Below are 22,930 nucleotides of genomic sequence, written 5' to 3' on the forward strand. Positions count from 1 at the left end.
TGCCTCTCTTTATTAGAAACGAATCCTGGTATTTCTGCAGTGTCAGGTTGAATGTGTCAGAGTGAGGTGGGAATGTGGAATTATGAAAATACTCACTGTCTTCCTGCTTCACAGGCAGTACATGAAACCCAGTTCGGACAATGCCTCCCTTTGCCATTATCTGGAAAAAAAACCAAAAAACAAAGGCAATGAAAGGATCTTATCTCAATTCTTGCCCTCTATGTAACAGGCTTATTTTTTTTGAACCCCTGCTAGCAAGAATTAATTAACCCTGTAGGGCAGTGGTTCTCAACCTTTCTAATGCCGAGACCCTTTAATACAGTTCCTCATGTTGTGGTGACCCCCAATTTCATTGTTACAAATTGAACATAATTAAAGCATAGTGATTAATCACAAAAACAATATGTAATTATATATGTCTTTTCTGATGGTCTTAGGCGACCCTGTGAAAGGGTCGTTCGACCCCCAAGGGGTCGCGACACACAGGCTGAGAACCGCTGCTGTAGGGAGTCAAGCTTTCAGAAGAGAAACAGACTTTCTCAAGAGCTTATAAATCTTGCCCCACAGACAGCGTTTGTCTACAGATGACTCAGTGCCGTGGTCCGCCTTCTCACCAGGTAATAGAACGTGAGCTCCCTTAGCTCCTTCAGGACCTGTCCATTCAGAGCATAATGTGCTTGGATGGTTTGAGTTTGGCCACAGCGCAGTTCATCAGGTATGGTCTCAAGGTGGACAAAGCTCTTGCTGGGAGAGAATACACGAGTAGCAGTGTGATAAGAGTCTCTGTGCTCTTCTGTCAGCCATTGGTCGTCATAACAATGGTTCTGATCCTTGTATTTGACCTAATGAATTAGGAAAAACAGTATTATCGTATAGTTTATATCTCACAGAGAATCAGTGTTCTCACAAAACTGTATTAGTTGACTGTCCTACCTAAACTAGTACCTAGAAGTCTAGTAACAAGTGAGAGAGAAGCCCCCTCCTGTTTTTGGTTTATCTCTACTGCAGGCGTGGTTTGTGCCTTTACATTGAAGAGGTTCCTAGGGCTGCTGTTGATATTTTTGAAGAACATAAAGGGAGACATCCTTTGCTCTGACTAGCTTTCTTGACATTTCTTTGGCCACTTTATTGTGCAGAGACACTATGAAGCCTCTTTGAGGAGACTTAAATAATGTCCAAAAACTGAAGAATCACATTCACAAATTGAAGTCAATGCCTCATTCATGCTGAGTTGCAAGTAGGTATTATGAGTAAATGTAATATTGCAACATTAAGGTTCTGAGGAAACTTTCCATAAATAGCATTAGTTCAAGAGTTGAGGTGGTAACTTGGCTAAAGTCTACCTCTGTCAAGCTGTCTTAGATGGATTCTTTTTAATGCTTATTGTGATTCTGGACTCCTAAGCTCCTTAGATATTATTTGGGTTGTATTTCAGTTTTTCTCCATGTAGAAGTTGTTAGTGTTTTTTTCTTCTTTGGGCTTCCAGTACCCTCATCTTCACCTCCCAAGTGGCATGAGTGAATCTTTGGTCAGCCAACCATTTTGTTCATATCTCAATGTATATTCCAGTGATAACATATAAATGCTCATTAAGCAGAGTAAGCATTTAACAATAATATTTTCATTTTTTTTAGGACTAGCACAGTGCCTAGTACAGAGAAGGTATTTGAGATAGTTCCTAATAAAATAAATGAGTAAACATTCAATTTTCTCTTATTAAAGGTATAGGCTTTTGTGACAATTATTTACAGCTTAATTAATAAAATATTATTTATTCCTCTTTAAATTTATACTAGAGGCCCGGTGCATGAAATTCGTGCACTGGGGGGTGAGGTTCCCTCAGCCCAGCCTGCCTCTCTCACAGTCCGGGAGCCCTCAGTGGATGTCCTACTGATGGCCACAGTCTGGCAGCAGAGGCTCGGAGCAGGCGTCCTGTGTGTGTGTGTGTGTGTGTGTGTGTCCCTACTGGGGGTCTGCCCCTAGTCACATTGGAGGCTCAGAGCAGGCACTGTGTGTGTGTGTGTGTCTGCTGGGGGCCTGCCCCCCAGCCACACAATGGATGCTTGGAGCAGGAGCCCCTCTATGTTGATCTCTCAGGCTCCTGGCCTCCACTGCATGTTGTACTCTCCCTTGAGCTATGGCCAGGATGGGGGTGCTGCTTGCAAGCCGGGCTTTCCTGCTCCTGGATCGCCATGGCGACCAGGGAGCAGGCCCAGCTGGGGGCTGCCCACAGGCTAGGCTTTCCCGCTCCCAGGTCTCCATGGCAACCGGGGAGCAGGCCCAGCTTGGAGCTGCCCGCAGGCCAGGCTTGCTCTCCTGCTCCCGGATCCCCATGGCAACCGGGGAGCAGGCCCAGCTGGGGGCTGTCCCAGGCTGGGCTTTCCTGCTTCTGTTTCAGGCCCAGCTTGGGGCTGCCCACAGGCCAGGCTTGCTTTCCAGCTCCCGGATCACCATGGTGACCGGGGAGAAGGCGCAGCTGGGGGCTGCCTACAGGCCGCACTTTTCTACTTACCCATGGCCGGATTACCACAGCGACCCAGGGCCCAGCGGCACTTTCCTGCTCTCCAATAGTCATAGGGTCCCGGCTGGGGACGGGGCTTAGCAGTGCGGGGCTTAGGTGGCACGGGGGTCCCGGCTGAGGGCTCAGGTGGCTCACAGGGGTCCCAGCTGGGGGCGGGGCTTATACCCCACTTCCCAGGGCTGCACATGGGGCCCGGATGGCAGCTCGCACTGTCCCGCCTTGCCTCTAATATAGGATAGAGGCCTGGTGCACGGGTGGGGGCTAGCTGGTTTGCCCTGAAAGTGTCCTGGGTCAGGGTGGGGGTCCCACTTGGGTGCCTGGCCAGTCTGGATGACGGGCTGATGGCTGTTTGCAGCTGGTCACACCCCCTTCAGGGTGGGGGTCCCCACTGGGGTGCCTGGCCAGTCTGGGTGAGGGCCTGAGAGCAATTTTTAGGCTGGAGGGCAACTTAAGCTCCCAGCCTCTCCTTTTTTTCTTCTTTTTTTTTTTTTATTCTGGGATTTATTTACCTTCTATAGCTGTCACTGGAGCTGAGAGCCGGCTCCAGCTCTGAGGGCTGAAAGCAGGTTTCTGGGTCTGTTTAGCTTCTATAATTGAAACTCTGTTGCCATCACAGCAGCTCTAAGCTCTGAGGCCGAAGCTGGCTGAAAGCAGGTCTCTGGAGCTTGTTTAGCGTCTATAATTGCAACATAGTTTCTTAGATTGCAGCTCAGAGCCGAGCTGCGGCAGGCGGGGAACCTTGGCTTCCTTCATCACTGGAGCAAGGAAGCCTCCTGTTCGCTTCACCTGTGTGGTTGCCGGCCGCCATCTTGGTTGGCAGTTAATTTGCATATCCTGCTGATTAGCCAATGGGAAGGGTGTCGGGGTTATGGTCAATTTGCATGTTTCTCTTTTATTAGATAGGATGAGAAAGTCCAAAAGATAGGGGGTTTTCATCACTATTACTATGTAATATCTATTGTGTAGCCATATATCCATAAATGTGTATCTACATCTTCCTTGCTGAATAGAGGACTGTATGCTATAAAAAGCAAACTAGATGGGTATGGAGAGTGTGGAGAAAATTAGAATAGCAGGACAAAAATAAAGTAAGGACAATAATTTATGGAGTTAAAATGCTAATGATGTTAAAATTGGCTTTTACAGCAACAATATTTAGCAGTTAAAGGGGCTCACTAGGTGCTTTAATATGTAGTATCTCTAATCTCACAACAATTCTAAGAGTTGTGTCCATTTTACAGATAAGAAAATGAAGTATAGAGGTTTTTAGTCATTTGCTCTTAAAAAGAGTTGAGCCAGGATTTTAATCTTATTTATTTCATTCTGGAACCTACACCTTTAAAAAAAACTGTGGTAAGAAACACACAACATAAAATTATCATTTTAACCGTTTTACGTACAGTTTGGTAGTGTGAAGTAGTGTGCAACGGATCTTCAAAATTTTTTCACCTTGTAAAACTAAAACTCTACATCCATTAAACAACAGCTTCTAACTTCCCCTTTCCAGTCACAGGAAGCTGCCATTCTACTTTACATTTCTATGACTTTGACTATTTAAAATACATTGTATAAGTGGAATTACACAATATTTGTGTTTTTTTTGTGACTGGATATTTCACTTAGCATAATGTCATCAAAGTTCATCTATGTTATAGCATGTGACAGGATTTCCTTCCTTTTTAAAGCTGAATTCTATTCCATTATATGTATATACCACATTTTATTTATCTTCATCTGTTCAAAGATATTTGGGTTGCTTTCACTTTGTGGCTATTGTGACTAGTGCTGCTATGAACATGGGTGTGCAAATATGCATTTGAGACACTGCTTTCCATTCTTGTGGCTATATTCCCCATAAGTGGGATTATGAGATCATATGATATTTCCATTTTTAATTTTTTGAAAAATTGCCATACTGTTTTCGATAGCACCATTTTATATTGCCAGTAATAGTATACAAGAAGAACCCATACTTTTAACCACCAAACCTTTTTAATAAAGTTTTTCAAAGTTGACCTTAAATTGGTTTCTAGTTTCTAGTGTTTTTCTCTCCATAGGACTAAACAAACTTGGAGATCTCATCACTTTAGGTTGCAAGCATTTTTCAAGGCTACTTCATGTTATTGGTAACTTCTTTCCAAGCTTACCCTGACAGAGAGGGAGGATTCCTTAACATTGGTGGTGTTGATGGAGAACTGCGCTAGGCCAAACTGATCCGTGGTGGCATTGGAGGAATGGTTAGCTTCATTTGCTGTGATGTAGATGAGTTTATTTTGCATGGGGACACCTTTCCCATCCACGAGGCGCACCTGAAGATGAAAAGCTGTGGATCAGTTATATGGCTAATCTCCAATAGGCAACCAACATATTCATTTTATCTGAAGTATTTATATGAGCACATCCTATATGTTGAACACATTTCCAAGCATTGAAGCTATAGCAGTGAACAAAACAAAGGTCCTTCCACCGTAGAGCTTACAGTCTAGTAAGGGACAGATGTTAAATCAATGCATAAGTAACATACACTTATTTAGTAGTAATCAGTCCTAAGAAGAAAAATAAAGCAGTATTGTATGGAGCCAGGTGGGTATTTGAAACATCGTGGGGACCACTCTGTAAAATACATGATGATCCATCCACTATGCTGCATATCTGGAATGAATACAGAATAATATTGAGTGTAAACTGTAATTGAAAAATTAGAAAAAATAAAGCAGTGTAAAAGGATAGAGCGTGATGGAGATCATAATTGGGGTGACCTGAAAAATGTATTCTGGGTCTGTGTATCATGTATTACTCTTGCAGAGTCACAGAGCACGAGAATCATACAGCATTGAAAAATTTTAACCCACTGCCAAATTCAATTGAGCTCCTCTTATTGTGTGGCGGACAAGTAACTTTCTATGGTGTTGTGTTCTGTATAATAAGTGTACAAGTGAGCAATGTATACATTGTCCGGTAGGCATCTCTAGTTGTTTTATGCATGATATCTGCTTGTCAACCTAAATTTTCAATCTTTTGGAAGGTAGGCAGATATTATGAGGCACTTGCTATGTAAAAATGTAAAATTGAGAAGAAGCACACCATCCTAATAAAGGCTTAAAGTCACATTACTGTTAATATTAAACTCAGCAGATTAGTAGTCTAGTTCCTATTATGAAGATGTTCATTCCTTTCCAGTATAAGCTATTTATTATGGTAGCAAGAAGCACAGGGGCAGACTTGGATCAGTATGTGTAACTGATGAACAAAATCTAAGTTTGTCACTGAACTGTCGGCTACATGAACAAAGAGAAGGATAAAATTCTGATTTTCCTCTTCTAATGAGTCTTATGACTAATGGAACACTTATTTAGCAGGACTAAAATATCAAAAATGTACAATATACCCGAGAAATTGAAAAACATGAAGTGTACTTTCATTTTAGCATGTGACCAAAGTTTCTGAATATGTTTGCTGTCACAACATAATCAAAACATTCTAAAATTTACTCCTTCACTCCTTTGTTGAGTCTAGTCCCTCTGTCTTTCACACTCTCCGCAGCTGAAATTTTTTAACATTTTCATTAAGAATATGACACACAGTCATTATACATGAGATACACCCAACTGTTATCTCAGACTCCTGGAGTCAGAAAGGTCCATTTGCACGTCTGCTTATACTAGAAAAATAACAATAAAATATTTCTCTGTAGATCTGTGAGAAAATTTATATTTTTAAAAGCTGGGAACCTTAAATAGCAGTATTTTACCCTTGTGTACACTGTTTTACTTGCACTTATAGAAAAAGTATTATAAATACAATATCCATGAAAGAAATACTAGGTATTGTAGCATCTTTTATGCTCAAAATAAAAATTAAAACCATCTATTCATTCATTGCCATGTGAAATTAGTGTTGGAAGGATAATGTTTGTGGCCACCATGAATTCTGAGATGCTTGTGAGAAAATATCATAAAAATATGAAACTGCCTGCTAAACTGTGGGAAGGAGATTGAGTGACACCACACAATGCTGTTCCAGAAGTGACAAAAAAAACTTTCTAATTTTGTGGATGCTTTAGAATGATTCTATAGATTTCATTTACAAATTTACAGAGGAACAGATATATTTGTGTGTGGTTTTATACCTTTGCTTATATTTATCAGCAGGTAACAATAACCAGGTATAGTTTTAACAGAATATGCTCTGCTTATTAGATGATGATGCAAAGTTTGGTTTGTGAACTGAAAAATACTCCACCTGTCCAAAGAAGGGGATCCCTTGTCTGAAGTGGGGGTCCACTTTCACAAATGAGAGTTGGGTGATAGTTCTTGTTATTTCACTGAGCCCTCTTCCAGTTAACTCCACCTCTGAAAGAAGAAGAAAAAAGTAAGTCATTTTTTGGAAGGGTGATCGGCCTGAACTTCTTATCCTACCTTCCCCCTTTCAAATCATACTTTGGCAAAGGATATAAATCAATGTCCATTTCCTTTTCTCCCGTACCCACATGGTACACAAACCTGTTCCTTCTTCTTTGATCTTGGCTTCCACTTCAAGTTCCATTTCCAAACCTTCTCTCTTCATCTGGAAGACCTTGGTTTTTACTTGCTGAGAGACGCAACCCTGGCTGTTTAGCTAGGAGGGGGTAGAATAAAACACAAGAACATAATACTAGACAGACCAGGGGTAAGTTAATCTGGTGGGATATTTGGGGGGGGGACAGGGAATATAATTTAGGTATTTCCTATAAGAATACAATACCTTTAGGGATTGGTTATTATTACATTTTACAACAGTATCTGCTTTATAATTGACAGGTGTATTCCTTAGTATTTGAGATTTCTTAGCCTGAATGAGATAGAAATGCCCTAAAATTTTTGGGATACATCTTATTGTAATAGGCGGCTAACCCTTCACCAAAGTCTGGCTCCCCTTCCATAGTGTTATAGCTATGGCTAGAAAGTCGCCGCCTATCTGGGAATTGTTTCCTACCTCACTGGTATCTAAGTGGGGCCATGTGACAAGTTCTTGTTCATAGAAAGAATGAAACTGACATTCTTCCCAGAAAAGGTGGTTAAAAGGTATGCTTTCCCCCCTGCTTTCCTTCATACAAATGGATGTCAAAGATGGCTTTGGATACCAGTTATTGAAGTTGGCTCAGCTTCCATCATTCTGTGTGTTTGCTGCACCAAGATCATCCATAATGGACAATTATAAGAAATACATAATTCCTACTGTGCTAACTCACTCATTTTAAAACAACTATTATACCTAGCATAGAATTCTCTTATCGGGTGCTATCTTTCTGAGTTAGCACCATGTTGTGACTCACTGCTTATTAACCATGCCTTCGTCATTAGTCCCTAGAAGAGTTTTCCACCTACCTTCTGACTTAATTTCTCACAGAGAGCTTGTGACTCTCCACCAAAACAGTTAGAAGGATCATAATACTTTCTGCACATGCTCACGGTCACATGTCCTGGGACTGGCTTTCCATACGTGTATCTGTCATAAGAACATCGCCAAATGAATCAAAGTAGACATTGAAAATCCACATTTCCGACCTATTTAAATTTCCTCTTTTAGCTAAATTATATTTACTCCCGTCTCTTCCCTCTAATCTGCACTTTCCATTTGCAGGCTCAAACATTATTGAGCACAGTCAAGTAATGACCCTTCTCTTCTAGAATTCTCCAGTGCAACATGCTGAAACTTACTATAGTCTTCTTTTATCATGCCTTTTCTCTTAATTTTTAATTTTCATCTAAAAAACTATCTTTTGTAGCCTAGTCTCTGTAAGGACAATTGCCTGTGCCATGATAGTTATAATAATGCTGGTAAGATTGTGAAAGAAAATAAGAAGGGAAAATAGGAAGGCAACAGGAAAGGAAAGTTCTAGAGGTGAGATGCTCTCATGTATTTCAAGTATTTGTGCTGTCACTGCTCCTAGAAACATTAGCCAAAATATCCCAAATGGTGAGTCTTTTTAAAATAATTTCCCCCAAAAAGATGAAAAAAAAAACCCCCAAACACTCACAGGCCACACACTGACACTTTCACCTCTTCGTCTGAGATAGTGATTATCTTTGGCACTGTTACTTTCACTTCAAACTTGGGAAGCACTGTTGATAGGAGATAAAGGAAGTTTGTGATTAGTTTTCAACTTCTGGGCAGTTAGTACTTTCAAGTTCTTTGTAACACTTCCCTGACAATAGTTTAGGCTCCCGAAGAGGCAGCTCTCTTCTCCAATACATCTACCTGCTCAAATGGAGACAGTTCGAAGAACCGTCACAGACCCCTGTAACGTTACTAAAACAAGGATGTTTTCTATTTCTTGGAGATGAAAAAATTGCTATAAATATAACTAAGTTATATAAAGTCCTATTCACAAAGCATTAATTGTCTTAATGGGAGTAAGGTATATAATTGGTTCTACTCTAACCCCAGTCTCACCCAGGAAAAGTGAAAGGATTCAGAATGAGCTCAAATTCTAGGCCCTAGAAGTTTAAATATGAAGAAAAATATTCCATGATTTTCTATAATTCATACCAAATTCCTCCACGGTGAAGGGGTGCTCTGCCGTTTCACCTGATTCTCTCTGTACCAGCACCTTATAGGAGCCCAGAAATGGCTCTGATGAGAGGGGAAAGGCCAATTGCTTGAGGCCACTCTCTAACTTGACCTTCTGCCATTGTGCGATGCGATTTCCTTTTGGGTCCTATGGGTACATTAATTGAAAATTACAAAAGAGCTTAGAGCATTAGAGACAATTTAGGGAATCTATAGAAACTCTGTTATCCACAAAGAGGAAAATTGGATGGTCATAAGGAATGGGGAGGGGAGATGAGTTAGAACCATCTGTGTTACATGAGTTTGAAGGCTTCTCCCTTAATGACAAGGATATTGTAAGAATCTCTCAAATAAGAACATTTTCCCTAAATTTATTACTTTACATGTAATTATGGAATGCTTCGTTTCACTTACCTCAATGGATACTAGTGGAATCTGAAAGAGAAAAGAGAAATAAAGGAGTTTAGAATTGTTCACAAGTATTCTCACTTCTGATTTATAAGCAAGGTAGTTTTATCTAGAATAACTTTACCCATAGTAAAACACATAAAATAATTACAGGTTAAGTTTTACAGAACTTTTAACTAATCATTTAAAAGCAATTAATAAGTAATGATAAGAACGTAATAGGCTGTCAGCAATAAATACATAGATGCACTTACCATTCATTGGGAATGGGATTTATTAATATTACTTAAATGTCTACGGCATCCCAGGGAAGTACACTCTTTTGCTTTGAAATTTCATAGGCTGAGAAGTAAAATACCAACAGAACTATAAGTAACTATGTTCAGACCCAAATATTAAGATGGACCACAGAATTCTTAGGTAGTTCTAAGAGTAAAGAAGAATGACAGTAGCTCCTCTGCTATCAATGTTTATTCATTATTAAAAAGTAATATTTATTAAGTGCCTACCATGTGCTGTGTGTCATTATAGGTTCTGGGAATATTGCAACGCACAAAAGAACAATATATCTACTTTCAAGGAGCTTACTTTCTAATAAGGAATGGAGACAAAAGTATATATGTGTATACAGTTGATATACATACATATATATATATATAAAATTAATATACGTTAATCTGTATGTGTATGAGATTAATTGAGAACTTTCTAAGTTTAATTGGTACCAAGACAAAAAAACTTAATTACTCTCTTGACCAGAAATACTGTTTAAAATGAGGATCTTACATTATTCTAATGCCAGAATTTACTGTCCTCAATACCAGATTTCTCGACTCCCTGATTCTCCCCCAGCACCCAAAACAGACTCCCAACCAGGTTACACAGAAAATACTGATTCTATATATATATATATGGAGACTCACCAACTCACTCAGGGGGTGAAAATTTTCATCCAATGAGACAACACGAAACTTCACTGAAACAGAAATATTTTTTATCACTAGAAATCTTAAACCAGGCCTATAGGCTGGTAAGACAAACCATTAAGAAATCAGTATTACAGGACTTTTGATTGGGGAATACGTGGGGGAGGATCTTTCCGTTTTGAAGTTGTCCTGACTGTTGGCCTGTTTGTACCTGTCTGTCCTGGTTTGTAGATAGGTTTGTCAGTCTGGACAAAGACCAGGCTCTCTTGGTTTTTAACCAGCACTGTGGTCTGCCTTCTGAATTCGTGGGTTGCTCCTTTCACTTGGACAGAAAGAAACATTACCTCTTCACTGGATGGAGTTCTTGGGACCTGAAATACAGGAGAGATCCGGGGAATCCATTCAGTCTTCAATGTTTCCTCCTCCATCCCTGTTGCACTCTTCCCTGGAGATATTGCCTCTTTTTCTTAACTTCACTCCCTCATTCTTACCACAGAAAATTGGCATGAACAGAAATTATTTTTGTTATTTTACAAGTAGGGAGACAGGACATAAGATGGATGAAAATACCTCAGTAAGAAAGGTCATAAATGAGATTCACATCACCTTATAGATCAGTCTTGATTCAGTTATACACTAAACTTGAGCAAGTTTTTATGTGTGGACAGGGCATGGTAAAAGCATACTTAGGCCCATGAGAAAAAAAACTACAATATTTTATTACTATAGGTTATGGGCATTTTATATATGGGCGACGCTGAAGAGTTACTGGATATTTGCTCATGGTAATTTCTATAACTTTCACTCTTAGAAAGAGTATGGGGTGATGTATTCCTGTCAGCCCACCACTGGGGGCTTATGTTGAGTACTAGAGGCCTGTGGTACAAAAAGATTCATGCAATAGGCCTTCCCTTCCCCTGGCTTCCAGCACCAGTTTTCCTCTGGCACCCGGGACCCATGCCTTTGCTCCAGCCGGAGCCTCCTTCAGGCCTTCGCTACTCCGGCTGGAGCCGTCTTCAAGCCTTCACTGCTCCGGCTGGAGCTGCCTTCAGTCTCCGCTCTGCGGCTTTGTGCCTATGTAGACAAATTAACCGCCATCTTTGTTGGCAGTTAATTTGCATATCACTCTGATTAGCTAAAGGTGGGCGTAGCGAAGGTATGGTCAATTTGCATCGTTGTCTATTATTAGATAGGATTGGCCTACTTTGCTTTATTAATATTATTTTCTCATTTAATTTTAAGAAGTAACCTTTTCCCTTTGTCTAGTGCATGCTGCTTTTCTTTTTGCTAATAGAAACTTTCTTTGATCATTAAGTTGGTTTAAATATGCTTATAAATATTTGTATCTCATAAGTCCCAGCATCGCTGCTTACTTTCTACTCTTAGTTGCTACATTTCATTCCTTTCTGACGTCCTTGCCAGCCTCTCAAAGCCTTATCTTGACTGAATTCTGGATCTCTGTGACCCTGACTAATAGAAACAAGTATATTAAGCCAAACAGCCATACTCACAGTGAAAGAGACACAGCGGAATAAGTCCTTTTCTGCCACCAGGTTAGTGAAGAGGCTCTCATTCTTCCTGAGAGAATCCAAGGAAACACTTACAGTCACTGTCTCATTCAGGTGGCTCAGAAGGATGCAGGCCTTCTCAGGGGTCTCAGTGTGGAGCAGGGAGGGGACCAGCGCCATATACTGCCTGGAAATGGGGAAGTCCAATTAGAGGAGAGGCATTGTTCTCAACAGCAATATTTTTCATAAAAATTATGGGTACTATCATTAGTTCTATACCAAGAGAAGATGTATTGATAAGCATGAAATTAATCTTTGCTATTGAACAGTAAATATGAGAATTATTCCCCTGTCCATCACCAGTGCTATGGCAGTGAACATTTTGCTTGAGGTGAGCCTTAAATAGATTAAAATTAGTAGGTTTACCTTCCTTTAAGAAACCCCAAAATGTAGGTATCTGAATTAAAAAAAATAATGCTAATTATATATATACATATATATATATTTATGTTGTAAATCTATTTTAAATTAGGATTTTCGTAGAAAGCAAGCAAGCTTTCAGGTGAGACACTGAAAAACGAATCAATTTACAGAACTTTCATTGAGTATCTATATTATATCTATATCTGTATCTATCTATCTATCTATCTATCTATCTATCTATCTATCTATGTATCTATCTATCTATCTATTTATCTAACTATCTATCTATCATCTTCAACAGCCCTGAGAAAAATGGTATGGCAAGTACTTGCTTTCCACTTTACAGATGTGGAATCTGAGTCTTAAAGCAAGTGAGTCATTAATTTAAAGTTTCAGTTGTGGTAAGCAACTAATGAAATCTTAGGGTGTTACATAACCCTGGATGTTTGCATTTTAAATATTTGCCTTTCAACTCCTGGCTAGACAATGGCTCCACTCAAAAATGGTCTTCTAAGTGATTGACTTTTGAGTCTTGGTAACTCATGAGCAAAACAGAAACGTTTCCAATACCCTCATATATACTTTTATTGACCCTGTAGTTTTCAAACATTTTTAAATTGAGTTTATTAGGTGACATTGGTTAACAGAACCATACAGGTTTCAAATGCCCTGTTCCACCTCCCCCAGCCCCCTTTCCTTTTGGCTATCACTGGACTGTTACAGCTTAATCCTTTCACCAAGGATTTTTGTTTACAGAACTCATAATAATTTTTAAACAGCATGCAGTCCTTACATATTTTCAAGAAAACATTGAGCCTGCAACTTGGGCGTGTGCCCTGACCAGGAATCTAACCATGACCTCCTGATTCATAGCTGTACGCTCAACTACTGTGCCACAGCCGCTGGGCTTTATGATGATATTTTAAGATAAAACATATTCTTGTATAAATTTTTCATGGAATTTTAAATATCATAGAAATAAGATACCCAATATAACTTATTTTAAAAACAAATCAATGCTCAGTGGGTATGGCTCAGTGGTTGAGTGTCGACCCATGAACCAGGAGGTCACAGTTCAATTCCTGATCAGGACATATGCCCGGGTTTCCAGGCTTGATCCTCAGTAAGGGGCATTCAGGAGGCAGCTGATTGATGACTTTCTTTCATCATTGATGTTTCTATCCCTCTCTCCCTCTCTCTTCCTTTCTGAAATCAATACAAATTTTAAACATATTTTAAAAAAAGAAATCAAAATGTTTTTGTTGTAATGATCACAAATTCAACATCTTTCCCCTTTTCCTATGTAAATTTAACTCTTCTCTTAAATGTAATGTGACTCTAAAGTTGTAAATATTGAACATTTTCTTCTGGATTCAGTTATTTTCAAAGGTCTTACTCATATAACAAAATATATCAAAACAAATTAATATATTGTAAATTACAGTGGGGCCTTGACTTATGAGTTTAATTCGTTCCGTTACGGAGTTCGTAACTCAAATTACTCGTATGTTAAATCACTGTGATGTCCACTGCGCCAACTAGTGGTGGAGTATCTAAAGCTGGCTTGTAACCCGAATTTTAGCTCGCAACTCAACTCAAAGCAAAAAATCGGCCGAGAGACGGCTCATATCTCAAAAAACTCATTTGTCGGGACACTCGTAAGTCAAGGCCCCACTGTATAATGCATACGTAATAGATATAAAATAAAAATAATTTTGAAGCACATCTTTAAAAGAATGATGTGTTTTTTAAATGTATCTATGGATAGGTATTCCTTGTTGCAAGAATTAAAAAAGGTCTAACATTAATTCTGTTGCTATTTTTGATATGTATAGATGTACCATGAAAAATTATTCATAAATAAGTAAGTATATACAGATAAAACAATTATATCCTTATTAGCAGTTCGTGTAAATCTTCTACATTAGATGCTAGAAATCACCCGTGCCCTATTATCAAGAATTGCTTCACCCGGCCGGCATGGCTCAGTGGTTGAGCATTGACCTATGAACCAGGAGGTCACAGTTAGATTTCTGATCAGGACATATGTCAGGTTGCAGGCTCGATCTGCAGTGAGGGTGTGCAGGAGGCAGCTGATCGATGACTCACTCTCATCATTGTGTTTCTATCCCTCTCTTCCTTTTTCTTCCTCTCTGAAATCAACACATATATTTTAAAATAGAATAAAGCAACACCAATTTGTTAAAAAAAAAAAGAATTGCTTCTAATCATCTGTCAGCTGGTTATTTCCTTTAGGTCTTCCTTCAGTTTTGTTGAAACAAAAAATTGTCACCACATGATGTACCAAAGGATTTTTTCACCCTTTCCTTAGAATCCTTTGCTTTCTCAAAAATCAACATCAGTATTTCAAATTGTTTATTTCTTTGGCACCCTGAAGATTTTTATACTCCAGGACAATGCTCCACAGTAACTAACATTTGACTGAGGGAGAGATTTGTTTTTCTCTCATAAAGTGGAAGATGGGTAATTAAGAAAGGGGAGGTGAGGAAGGATAAATAGCACGGTCTCCAGCAGATCAATATGAATGTGAGAATCTGAAAGCTGATTCCATTAAAACTATCCATTTTTAATGCCCCTTAGAAAGTCCTAGTATATTCATGGATAATTTAGAAATTCAGAGTTCCAGAGAATTTGAAAAAAAATAGTTAAGAAAAACTAAAGAATAAATAAACCAGATTCATAAAATATCATCATTGAAAGAGACCTTAGAGATAAGAAGGTGACAGTTTCATAAGGAAGACAAATGAATGATATAAAGAAGAATCTAAAATAAAGGAAAGAATTCTTTTTTTAACTCTTAAAAGTGCATTTTAATGAACCAAGCAAGAGTTTAAAACATATATATATATATATATATATATATATATATATACACACACACACACACACACACACACACACATACATACATACATATACATATATATATATGGTTGCTCCACAGAGTATTTCAATTCAAAGCAGAAAAAAAAAAAGGAAGGAAAGGACTCTTTAAGTTTATGCTCTATGGGAAACTCACGGTTGTCCAGAAACTGAGGCATCTGCATGCAGGAAGACCAGAAAAAGGACAATAAGACTTGGATGGAGTTTGTTCTTCTCCATGCTGCTGGGAGAAGGAACCTGAGGAGACCAGACTGTATTGTGCCGGACTCCCTCTAGTTGGTCTGGTCTCAAGCCTTCCTCAGAACAACCAGGCTTTTTGTTGCTCTCTGAACAAACAGGAAGTTCCACCCCCACCAGATGTCTAAACAAACTAAAAGTCTCTGAATGTTCTCTGGAAGGGTCATTGCGCCCAGGGGCCTAATTTCAGTAAAGGGGTCAAGGTTAATTCCTGGCGGGCTAACTAGAATTCTTGGAGGTATAAAACCCACGTTCCTGTAAGTGCTCACTTTCTCTGGGTTTTACTATAAAGCAGCTAATCGGCTTTTAAATCCCTGCTCTCTTTTACTCCCTCCTTCCATTTCCCCACAGCACCTTTTATGGCATTCCTCACGTCTTTTGCATGAACAGTTGGTCAGGGAAACAACAATTTAAGCAATACTGGACAGGCTCAAAGTAGATATTTTCCTGCAAGTCACTGAGCCTGCAAGTTTTCTCTTTCATATGCCTACCTTAAGTGTTGAAGCAGTTTCAGAATTCAGTAGTCCTCTGTGGAAATGACAATGGATTCAACGAATAGGTTTTTGACTTTAGGGATATCACTGGATTGCAGATGAAGAGCCAGTCCTGGAAGAATGATAACTGAAAATATTTTCCTGTATTAAAACAGTGAAAAGATGAAAAGAGAGGTAGCCAGACCTCAAAAACAAACTTGGACCTACTGTGCCTAACAAAGATCTCTGTTGCCTTCACCATCAACTATGCAAACATATTTTGTTACTGACTTTTAAATATGCTGCTCCTTATCATCTTTAATCACATAAACTATTTCATCCATTTGTTCATCCAACTATTTGTTTTTTTAAATAAGTATCTTACAGCCTAGTTGGGGTAGGTATCATGTAAAATCATGGAGATAGAATGGGCACTGATACATTTATATAGGCGAGAGATGATGGCATTTTGAACTAGGGTATTCATAATGAGCTCGAAAAGAGGTTGACAGATGTATATTATATTTAAAAGATAAAATTATACTATACAATGAATATAGGAATGTGACTGATAAAGAAGAATGTGCTTTTCAATTTCCCTGGCTGGTCACTGAGTGAATTGTGTTGCCCTTAACTGATTGAGTAAAACAGGAAACAGGGTGGGAACAGATGGACAGGGTGGCGACTGAAAGTTGGAAAGATAGAGTCTAGTTTTAGAAAGTACTTGTGGGATATTCAAATATTAATATACACAGGGGTTTTTATCATTTTCATCCAGAGTTTAGAGCAGTGTGGTCTAATAGAAATAAATGTGACCTCTTATGTAACTACTTTTTCTAGTAGCCACATTAAACAAACAGTAAGAGCCCCATCAGTGTGGCTCAGAGGTTGAGCATTGACCTATGAACCAGGAGGTCATGGTTCGATTCCCAGTCAGGGTACATGCCTAGGTTGTGGGCTCCGTCCCCCATAGCCAGTGTGTAGGAGGCAGCCAGTCAATGATTCTCTCTCATTGATGTTTCTATTTCTTTTTCCCTCTTTCTTCACACACCAAAAAGATGTCTTCTGTCAAAAAAGTGTCTAATAGGTCCTTTGCCCATTTTTGATTGGATTATCTTCCTTCTGTTAAGTTGTATGAGTTCCCTATAAATTTTGGAGATTAAACCCTTATCAGAGATAACATTAGCAAATATGTTCTCACATGCAGTGGACTTTCTTGTTATTTTGTTGATGGTTTCTTTCGCTGTGAAGAAGCTTTTTATTTTGATGTAGTCCCATTTGTTTATTTTCTCTGTAGTTTTCATTGTCGCAGGAGTTGTATCGTTAAAGATATTGCTATGACAAATGTCTGCTATTTTGCTGCCCATGGCTTCTTCTAGGATTTTGATTTATCCATTTTGAGTTTATTTTTGTGTATGATGTAAGTTGGTGATCTAGTTTCATTTTTTTTGCATGTATCTGATCAATTTTCCCAACACCATGTATTGAAGAGACTGTCCTGACTCCACTGTATGCTCTTGCCTCCTTTGTCAAATAGTAATTGAGCATAATGGCTTGGGTCAATCTCTGGTTTCTCTGTTCTGTTCCACTGGTCTATATGTCTTCTTTTGCCAGTACAAGGCAGTTTTGAGAACAGTGGCTTTGTAGTATAGCTTGATATCTGCTGTTGTGATCGATCGCTCCAATTTTGTTCTTCTTTCTCAAGATTGCTGCAGCTATTCGGGTTTTTTTTTTTTAATTCCAGATTTATTTTTGGAGATTTTGTTCAATGTCTTTGAAGTATGCCGTTGGTATTTTAATGGGGATTGCATTGAATCTACAGATTGCTTTGTGTAGTATGGACATTTTAATGACGTTGATTCTGTCAATTCATGAACAAGGTATATTCTTTCATTTGTTTATGTCTTCCTCTATCTCTTTTTTCAGCATCCTGTAATTTTCTGAGTACAGGTCCTTTACCTTCTTGGTTAAATTTATTCCCAGGTATCATTTTTTAAAATTTTTAAATTTTTTATTTTCTTTATTGATTAAGGTATTACATATGTATCCTTATCCCCCCCTTACCTTCCCACCCCCACACTCATGCCCTCGCCCCCCTGGTGTCTGTGTCCATTGGTTAGGCTTATATGCATGCATACAAGTCCTTTGGTTGATCTCTCCCCCTTACCCCCTCCCTCCCCTACCTACCCTCTGAGATTTGACGGTCTGATCGATACTTCTCTGTCTCTGGATCTGTTTTGTTCATCAGTTTATGTTGTTCATTAGATTCCACAAATGAGTGAGATCATGTGATAGTTAGCTTTCTCTGATTGACTTATTTCGCTTAGCATAATGCTCTCCAGGTCCATCCATGCTGTTGCAAATGGTAGTATTCCTAGGTATCTTAATATTTGTTGTCGCAATGGTAAATGGGATTGTTTTTTAAGTTTCTCTTTCTGTGAGAATATAATGAACAACATAAATAGAACCAGAGTCATAGAAGCATTGAACAGTCTGTCCAACCTATGAGGAAAGGCTGCGGGTGAGGGGATAAGAGATCAACCAAAGGACTTGTATACATGCATATGAGCATAACCAATGGACACACATGAGGGGGAGTGTGAGGGCATGTGCTGGGGGATGGGGGTGGCAGGGGAGAGGTCACTGGGGAAAAAGGAGACTTACGTAATATTTTAAACAATAAAGAATTAAAAAAACACACACACCCAAAAGACACAGATTAATTTTAATATTGTTTTACTTAGCTCAATATATCGAAAATATTGTTTCAACATTTAATCATTATAAAAATTAATGAGATACTTTACATATTTTTTGTACTAAGTCTTTGAAATCTGGTGCAGGGTCTCTACCTACAATGCATATCAATTTAGACCAGCCACATTTCAAGTGCCTAATCACCCAGGTAGCTACTGGTTACCATATTTGACAAAGTAGACTTCTCAAATTATAGGTCACCATTATAGTGGGTTATGATAGCATAATCGCTGATTCATGACCAAGATTTTAAAAAATGAACTAGAATATAAAAAAAGAGAAAATATGGTTTATCAAAAAGTATAAGTAAAAATATTGATTTGGAAAATACCTGTTTCACATAATTTTAGCAGAAACTACTACCCCTTCTCCAATTCTATTAATAATGGAACTTCAGTCCTAACTGGTTTGGCTCAGTGGATAGAGCGTCAGCCTGTGGACTGAAGGGTCCAGGTTCAATTCCAGTCAGGGTCATGTACCTTGGTTGTGGGCACATCCCCAGAGGGGGTGTGCAGGAGGCAGCTAATTGATGTTTCTCTTTCACTGATGTTTCCAACTCTCTATTCTTCTCCCTTCCTCTGTAAAAAAGTCAATAAAAAATAATGGAACTTCTGAGTTTTAGCTGGCCATAACTGTCTTTTATTTCTCTCTGGAAGTGGGCATGGCTATGTTCTGGTGATTGGAGTGAGAGAGGAAGTGATGTATGCAACTTTCAGTTCAATGCTTAAAAAAGAAAGGGTTATTCATAGCAGCACAATTTACAATACCTAAGATCAGAAAACAGCCTAAGTGCCCATCAGTAGATGAGTGGATAAAAAAGCTGTGATACATTCACACCATGGAATGTTTTTTTTAAATTAAATCTTTATTGTTCAGATTATTATAGTTGTTTCCCTCCCCCCCCATAGCTTCCCTATACCCGGTTCCCACCCCACCCTCTGCCTTTACCCCCGCCACCCACTGTTCTCATCCATAGGTGTATGATTTTTGTCCAGTCTCTTCCCCCACCCCCTACGTCCCTTTCCCCCCTGAGAATAGTCAGTCCACTCTCTTTCTATGCCCCTGATTCTATTATATTCACCGGTTTATTCTGTTCATCAGATTATTTATTCACTTGATTTTTAGATTCACTTGTTGATAGATGTGTATTTGTTGTTCATAATTTGTATCTTTTTTTTCAATTTAAGAAGTGTTTATTTATAAATTAAACAGTACATGAGACCTGTACTGTGTTTATAAGAAACGTTATAACAGAGAATCATTTGAGGGTCTGAAGGTATTAATTCAATTTACATTATTTCTAATGGGAGAAATATGATTCAGTTTTGAGCAAATCGCTTTTCCAACTGGCTACCAGGATGAATTAAGTTAGAGAACCCAGGCTCCACTATGTATCAAAATTTACTTGCTTTTCATTTATACTTCTCAAATGCAGGGTATATCCAACCGTGTATTTTTGTTTAATTTTAAAGTACTGTAAGCATTTTTTATGGTTTTTAAATAATCTCTAGGAATCATTCGCAGATCCTATGCAGTAAGGCACCCACATCCATTAAGTGTCCTCAATCATGTCCTCAATTGCTGGACATATTCTCCCCTTTATTTTGCTATTATTTCAGTTACATGCAGGAAGGGAAAAGCCTGCAGGTGCAGCAGGCCCTGGTTCAGGGTCCCAGCCCTGGTTACTGCAGGTGTCACAGTGCATCCTCTTCACTGCAGCCTCCGCCGATCATGAAGCGGTACTCCTGGAGGTTTGAGACTCCGTGGAAGTGAACGTAAGCGCCAGCAACCACAAAGATGTGGAAGAGCTGATGAGAGTGAAACCAGATGTCACACTTGCCAGGAAAGAAGCGTTCGGGAATGCGGGCAGCATACAGGGCAGCCCCCGTAATATAGAGACTGGCCATCAGCATCAACCAGCCCATCTGTCCTATGGTGGCAGCCTTCAGGAACCCCTCCAAGATGATATAGTGCAAGGCAGGAATGATTCCACTCAGGCCAAGTGCCAAAAACACTCCTGCTCGTACTCCTCGATACTGGGGGGTGGCAAACATGTCCCACTGGGAGACTATAATGGTTGCGATGCCCAGCACACAGATGATAATCAAATAGATGAAGCAAGGTTGTGGGTTACAGTAGAACGAATAATAAAGCCAAGGAACAAAACTTCCCATAATCAGAAGAACAATACCAGAGTAATCCAGTTTAGAGAAGAGTCGGGAGACCCCTTCTGAGTGGCAGTAGACTGTGTGGAAGAGCCATGAAAAAGAAAGGCAGAGAATGGCCCCCAAGAAGAATAACCCAAAGACCACCTTTTCTTGCAGAGGGGCCACAAAGAAGATGTTTGGGCGAAACATATAAAAGATCCCCAGGCACAGGAAGAATACACAACCTAAGAGATGTGTCCAGATGTTGCCTGTCTCTGTGTGTATTCTGAAAATGCTCTGAAAACAGGCCCGGAAAGAAGGCATAGGGGGCCGGTGTCCATGTAAAAGGTAATCATTATCCTTGAGCCAGTCTGGTAGGACATCATGAGGGATTACTCGCCATCGACCTTCCCAAACCTTGCAAACAAACTCTTCCATTCTTTCCATAGCATGATGGGCTTGTAAGAGAGGGGACATGCCCATAAACCCCTCTTCTTCCTGAGAAGCTTCATCATTACACTCACGTTCCTCAGAGCTTTTTTTATGATGGGTAGAAAGAACAGATGCCTCTAAAACAGGCTCCAAATCTCCTTGGTGATTGTCATTATCACCTCTCCTTGTACCATCAAGTTGGAGTCCTTTTCTGAGCCGTATTTCTGGCTCTGGAGTCCTGATGTACTCCAATCCGTTTTTCGCTGTCTGGTTCATGGGATACACAAGGCTTTCTTACAAAGAGACCTTTCTTTCTGTCCCTTCTTCTTGGGAGGGTGGACTCTCAGGACAGTGTGTTGACCCTAAGGGTCCCTGTTTGGGTGCCAGATGTCCAGGGGTCCCCAAAGGTGTGGATGGAGTCAGCGAAGAAGGAATGACACGGAGACAGCCTTCAGTTGATCAGCAGCCTAGCCAGGATCTCTAGCCAGGATCTCCAGCCAAGTTCTGGTCGGGGTCTCCAGCGAAGTTCTGGTTAGGATCTGATGTTTATTGTCTTGTTACATATGTATTTATACCAGTCTATTTTAATCCTGTCAATTTCTATTGCAAAGGTTAGGGCGTTTCTTATCTCCATTCCAGGGAGTAAAGATTATGTAGCTTAAGCGTGATTGTTTGTAGTTAAAGTGATTAACTACCCGCCTGGCACTTAATTAAGGGGTTGTATCCCCTCCCTAACCTCAGGGAAAAACCCCCACCTGGGGAAACAACCTTTCTCAGAGAGGTGACCTTTGTTAAAACACATGGCACTAAGGAGAGCAAACATATTAAGAACAATATGCTCTATATGCCAGGTCCCTTGAAACATATGCTGTGCAGATGTTTCTTTCCTGCAGCGACTGTGTCAAGCAGCAAGGATGGACCGGCTCCCGGCAGTTACATAACAGTTTCTCTTAATAGGTTATGGCGTTTGAAGCTGTACAATGTTTTCTGTTGGTTGTGTTTACATATTCTCCCATTTGGAAAGAGCAATGACCTTTGTTGGCTGACATGACTTACCATATTTTTCCATGTATAAGTCGCCCCCCACTTTTCCAACCCAAAATTAAGAAATCAATATTTTAAACGTTTTGCTGGTTTTCCTCTTAAGGCCTTCTTCTTTTTTGGCACCATAAGAAGTTGTTCTTAATCAGAAAGGATATGTGCACCCATATGTTCATAGCAGCACAATTCACCATAGCTAAGATCTGGAAACAGCCTAAGTGCCCATCAGTAGATGAATGGATTAGAAAACTGTGGTACATCTACACGATGGAATACTATGCTGCTGTAAAAAAGAAGGAACTCTTACCATTTGCAACAGCATGGATGGAACTGGAGAGCATTATGCTAAGTGAAATAAGCCAGTCAATGAAGGAAAAATACCACATGATCTCACTCATTCATGGATAATTAAGACCATTACAAACTTTTGAACAATAATAGATAGAGGCAGAGCTGCCTCAAACTGATTGTCAAACTGCAGTGGGGAAGGCCAAGGAGGGTTGTGGGGCTGGAGGGAGGGGGGTAAGAGATCAACCCGAAGGAACTTGTATGCATGCATATAAGCATAACTAATGGACATAAGACCACTGGGGGGTAAGGG

General features: G+C 39.6%; 1 protein-coding gene and 1 pseudogene across 1 annotated transcript in view; both read right to left on the reverse strand.

Moving 5' to 3' along the window:
- LOC102431213 (alpha-2-macroglobulin) overlaps positions 1 to 15,508 on the reverse strand; it is a 54,127-nt gene extending 38,619 nt beyond the window's left edge. Inside the window, exons 1-13 of the mRNA XM_023750022.1 lie at positions 15,379 to 15,508; positions 11,919 to 12,102; positions 10,619 to 10,778; positions 10,405 to 10,457; positions 9,488 to 9,508; positions 9,053 to 9,221; positions 8,541 to 8,625; positions 7,888 to 8,008; positions 7,024 to 7,138; positions 6,764 to 6,873; positions 4,669 to 4,830; positions 615 to 842; positions 97 to 160 (exon numbers count right to left, since the gene is read on the reverse strand). Of these exons, the coding sequence (XP_023605790.1) occupies positions 97 to 160; positions 615 to 842; positions 4,669 to 4,830; positions 6,764 to 6,873; positions 7,024 to 7,138; positions 7,888 to 8,008; positions 8,541 to 8,625; positions 9,053 to 9,221; positions 9,488 to 9,508; positions 10,405 to 10,457; positions 10,619 to 10,778; positions 11,919 to 12,102; positions 15,379 to 15,461 (1,555 nt within the window). The 5' untranslated portion in view covers positions 15,462 to 15,508. The remainder of the gene's footprint in view (positions 1 to 96; positions 161 to 614; positions 843 to 4,668; positions 4,831 to 6,763; positions 6,874 to 7,023; positions 7,139 to 7,887; positions 8,009 to 8,540; positions 8,626 to 9,052; positions 9,222 to 9,487; positions 9,509 to 10,404; positions 10,458 to 10,618; positions 10,779 to 11,918; positions 12,103 to 15,378) is intronic.
- A 4,833-nt stretch (positions 15,509 to 20,341) lies between these two features.
- On the reverse strand, positions 20,342 to 21,652 carry LOC102419146 (annotated as a pseudogene).
- Positions 21,653 to 22,930: the final 1,278 nt, after the last annotated feature.

The sequence above is a fragment of the Myotis lucifugus genome, unplaced genomic scaffold (assembly GCF_000147115.1).
Source record: "Myotis lucifugus unplaced genomic scaffold, Myoluc2.0 scaffold_10, whole genome shotgun sequence".
Taxonomy (NCBI): Eukaryota; Metazoa; Chordata; class Mammalia; order Chiroptera; family Vespertilionidae; genus Myotis; species Myotis lucifugus.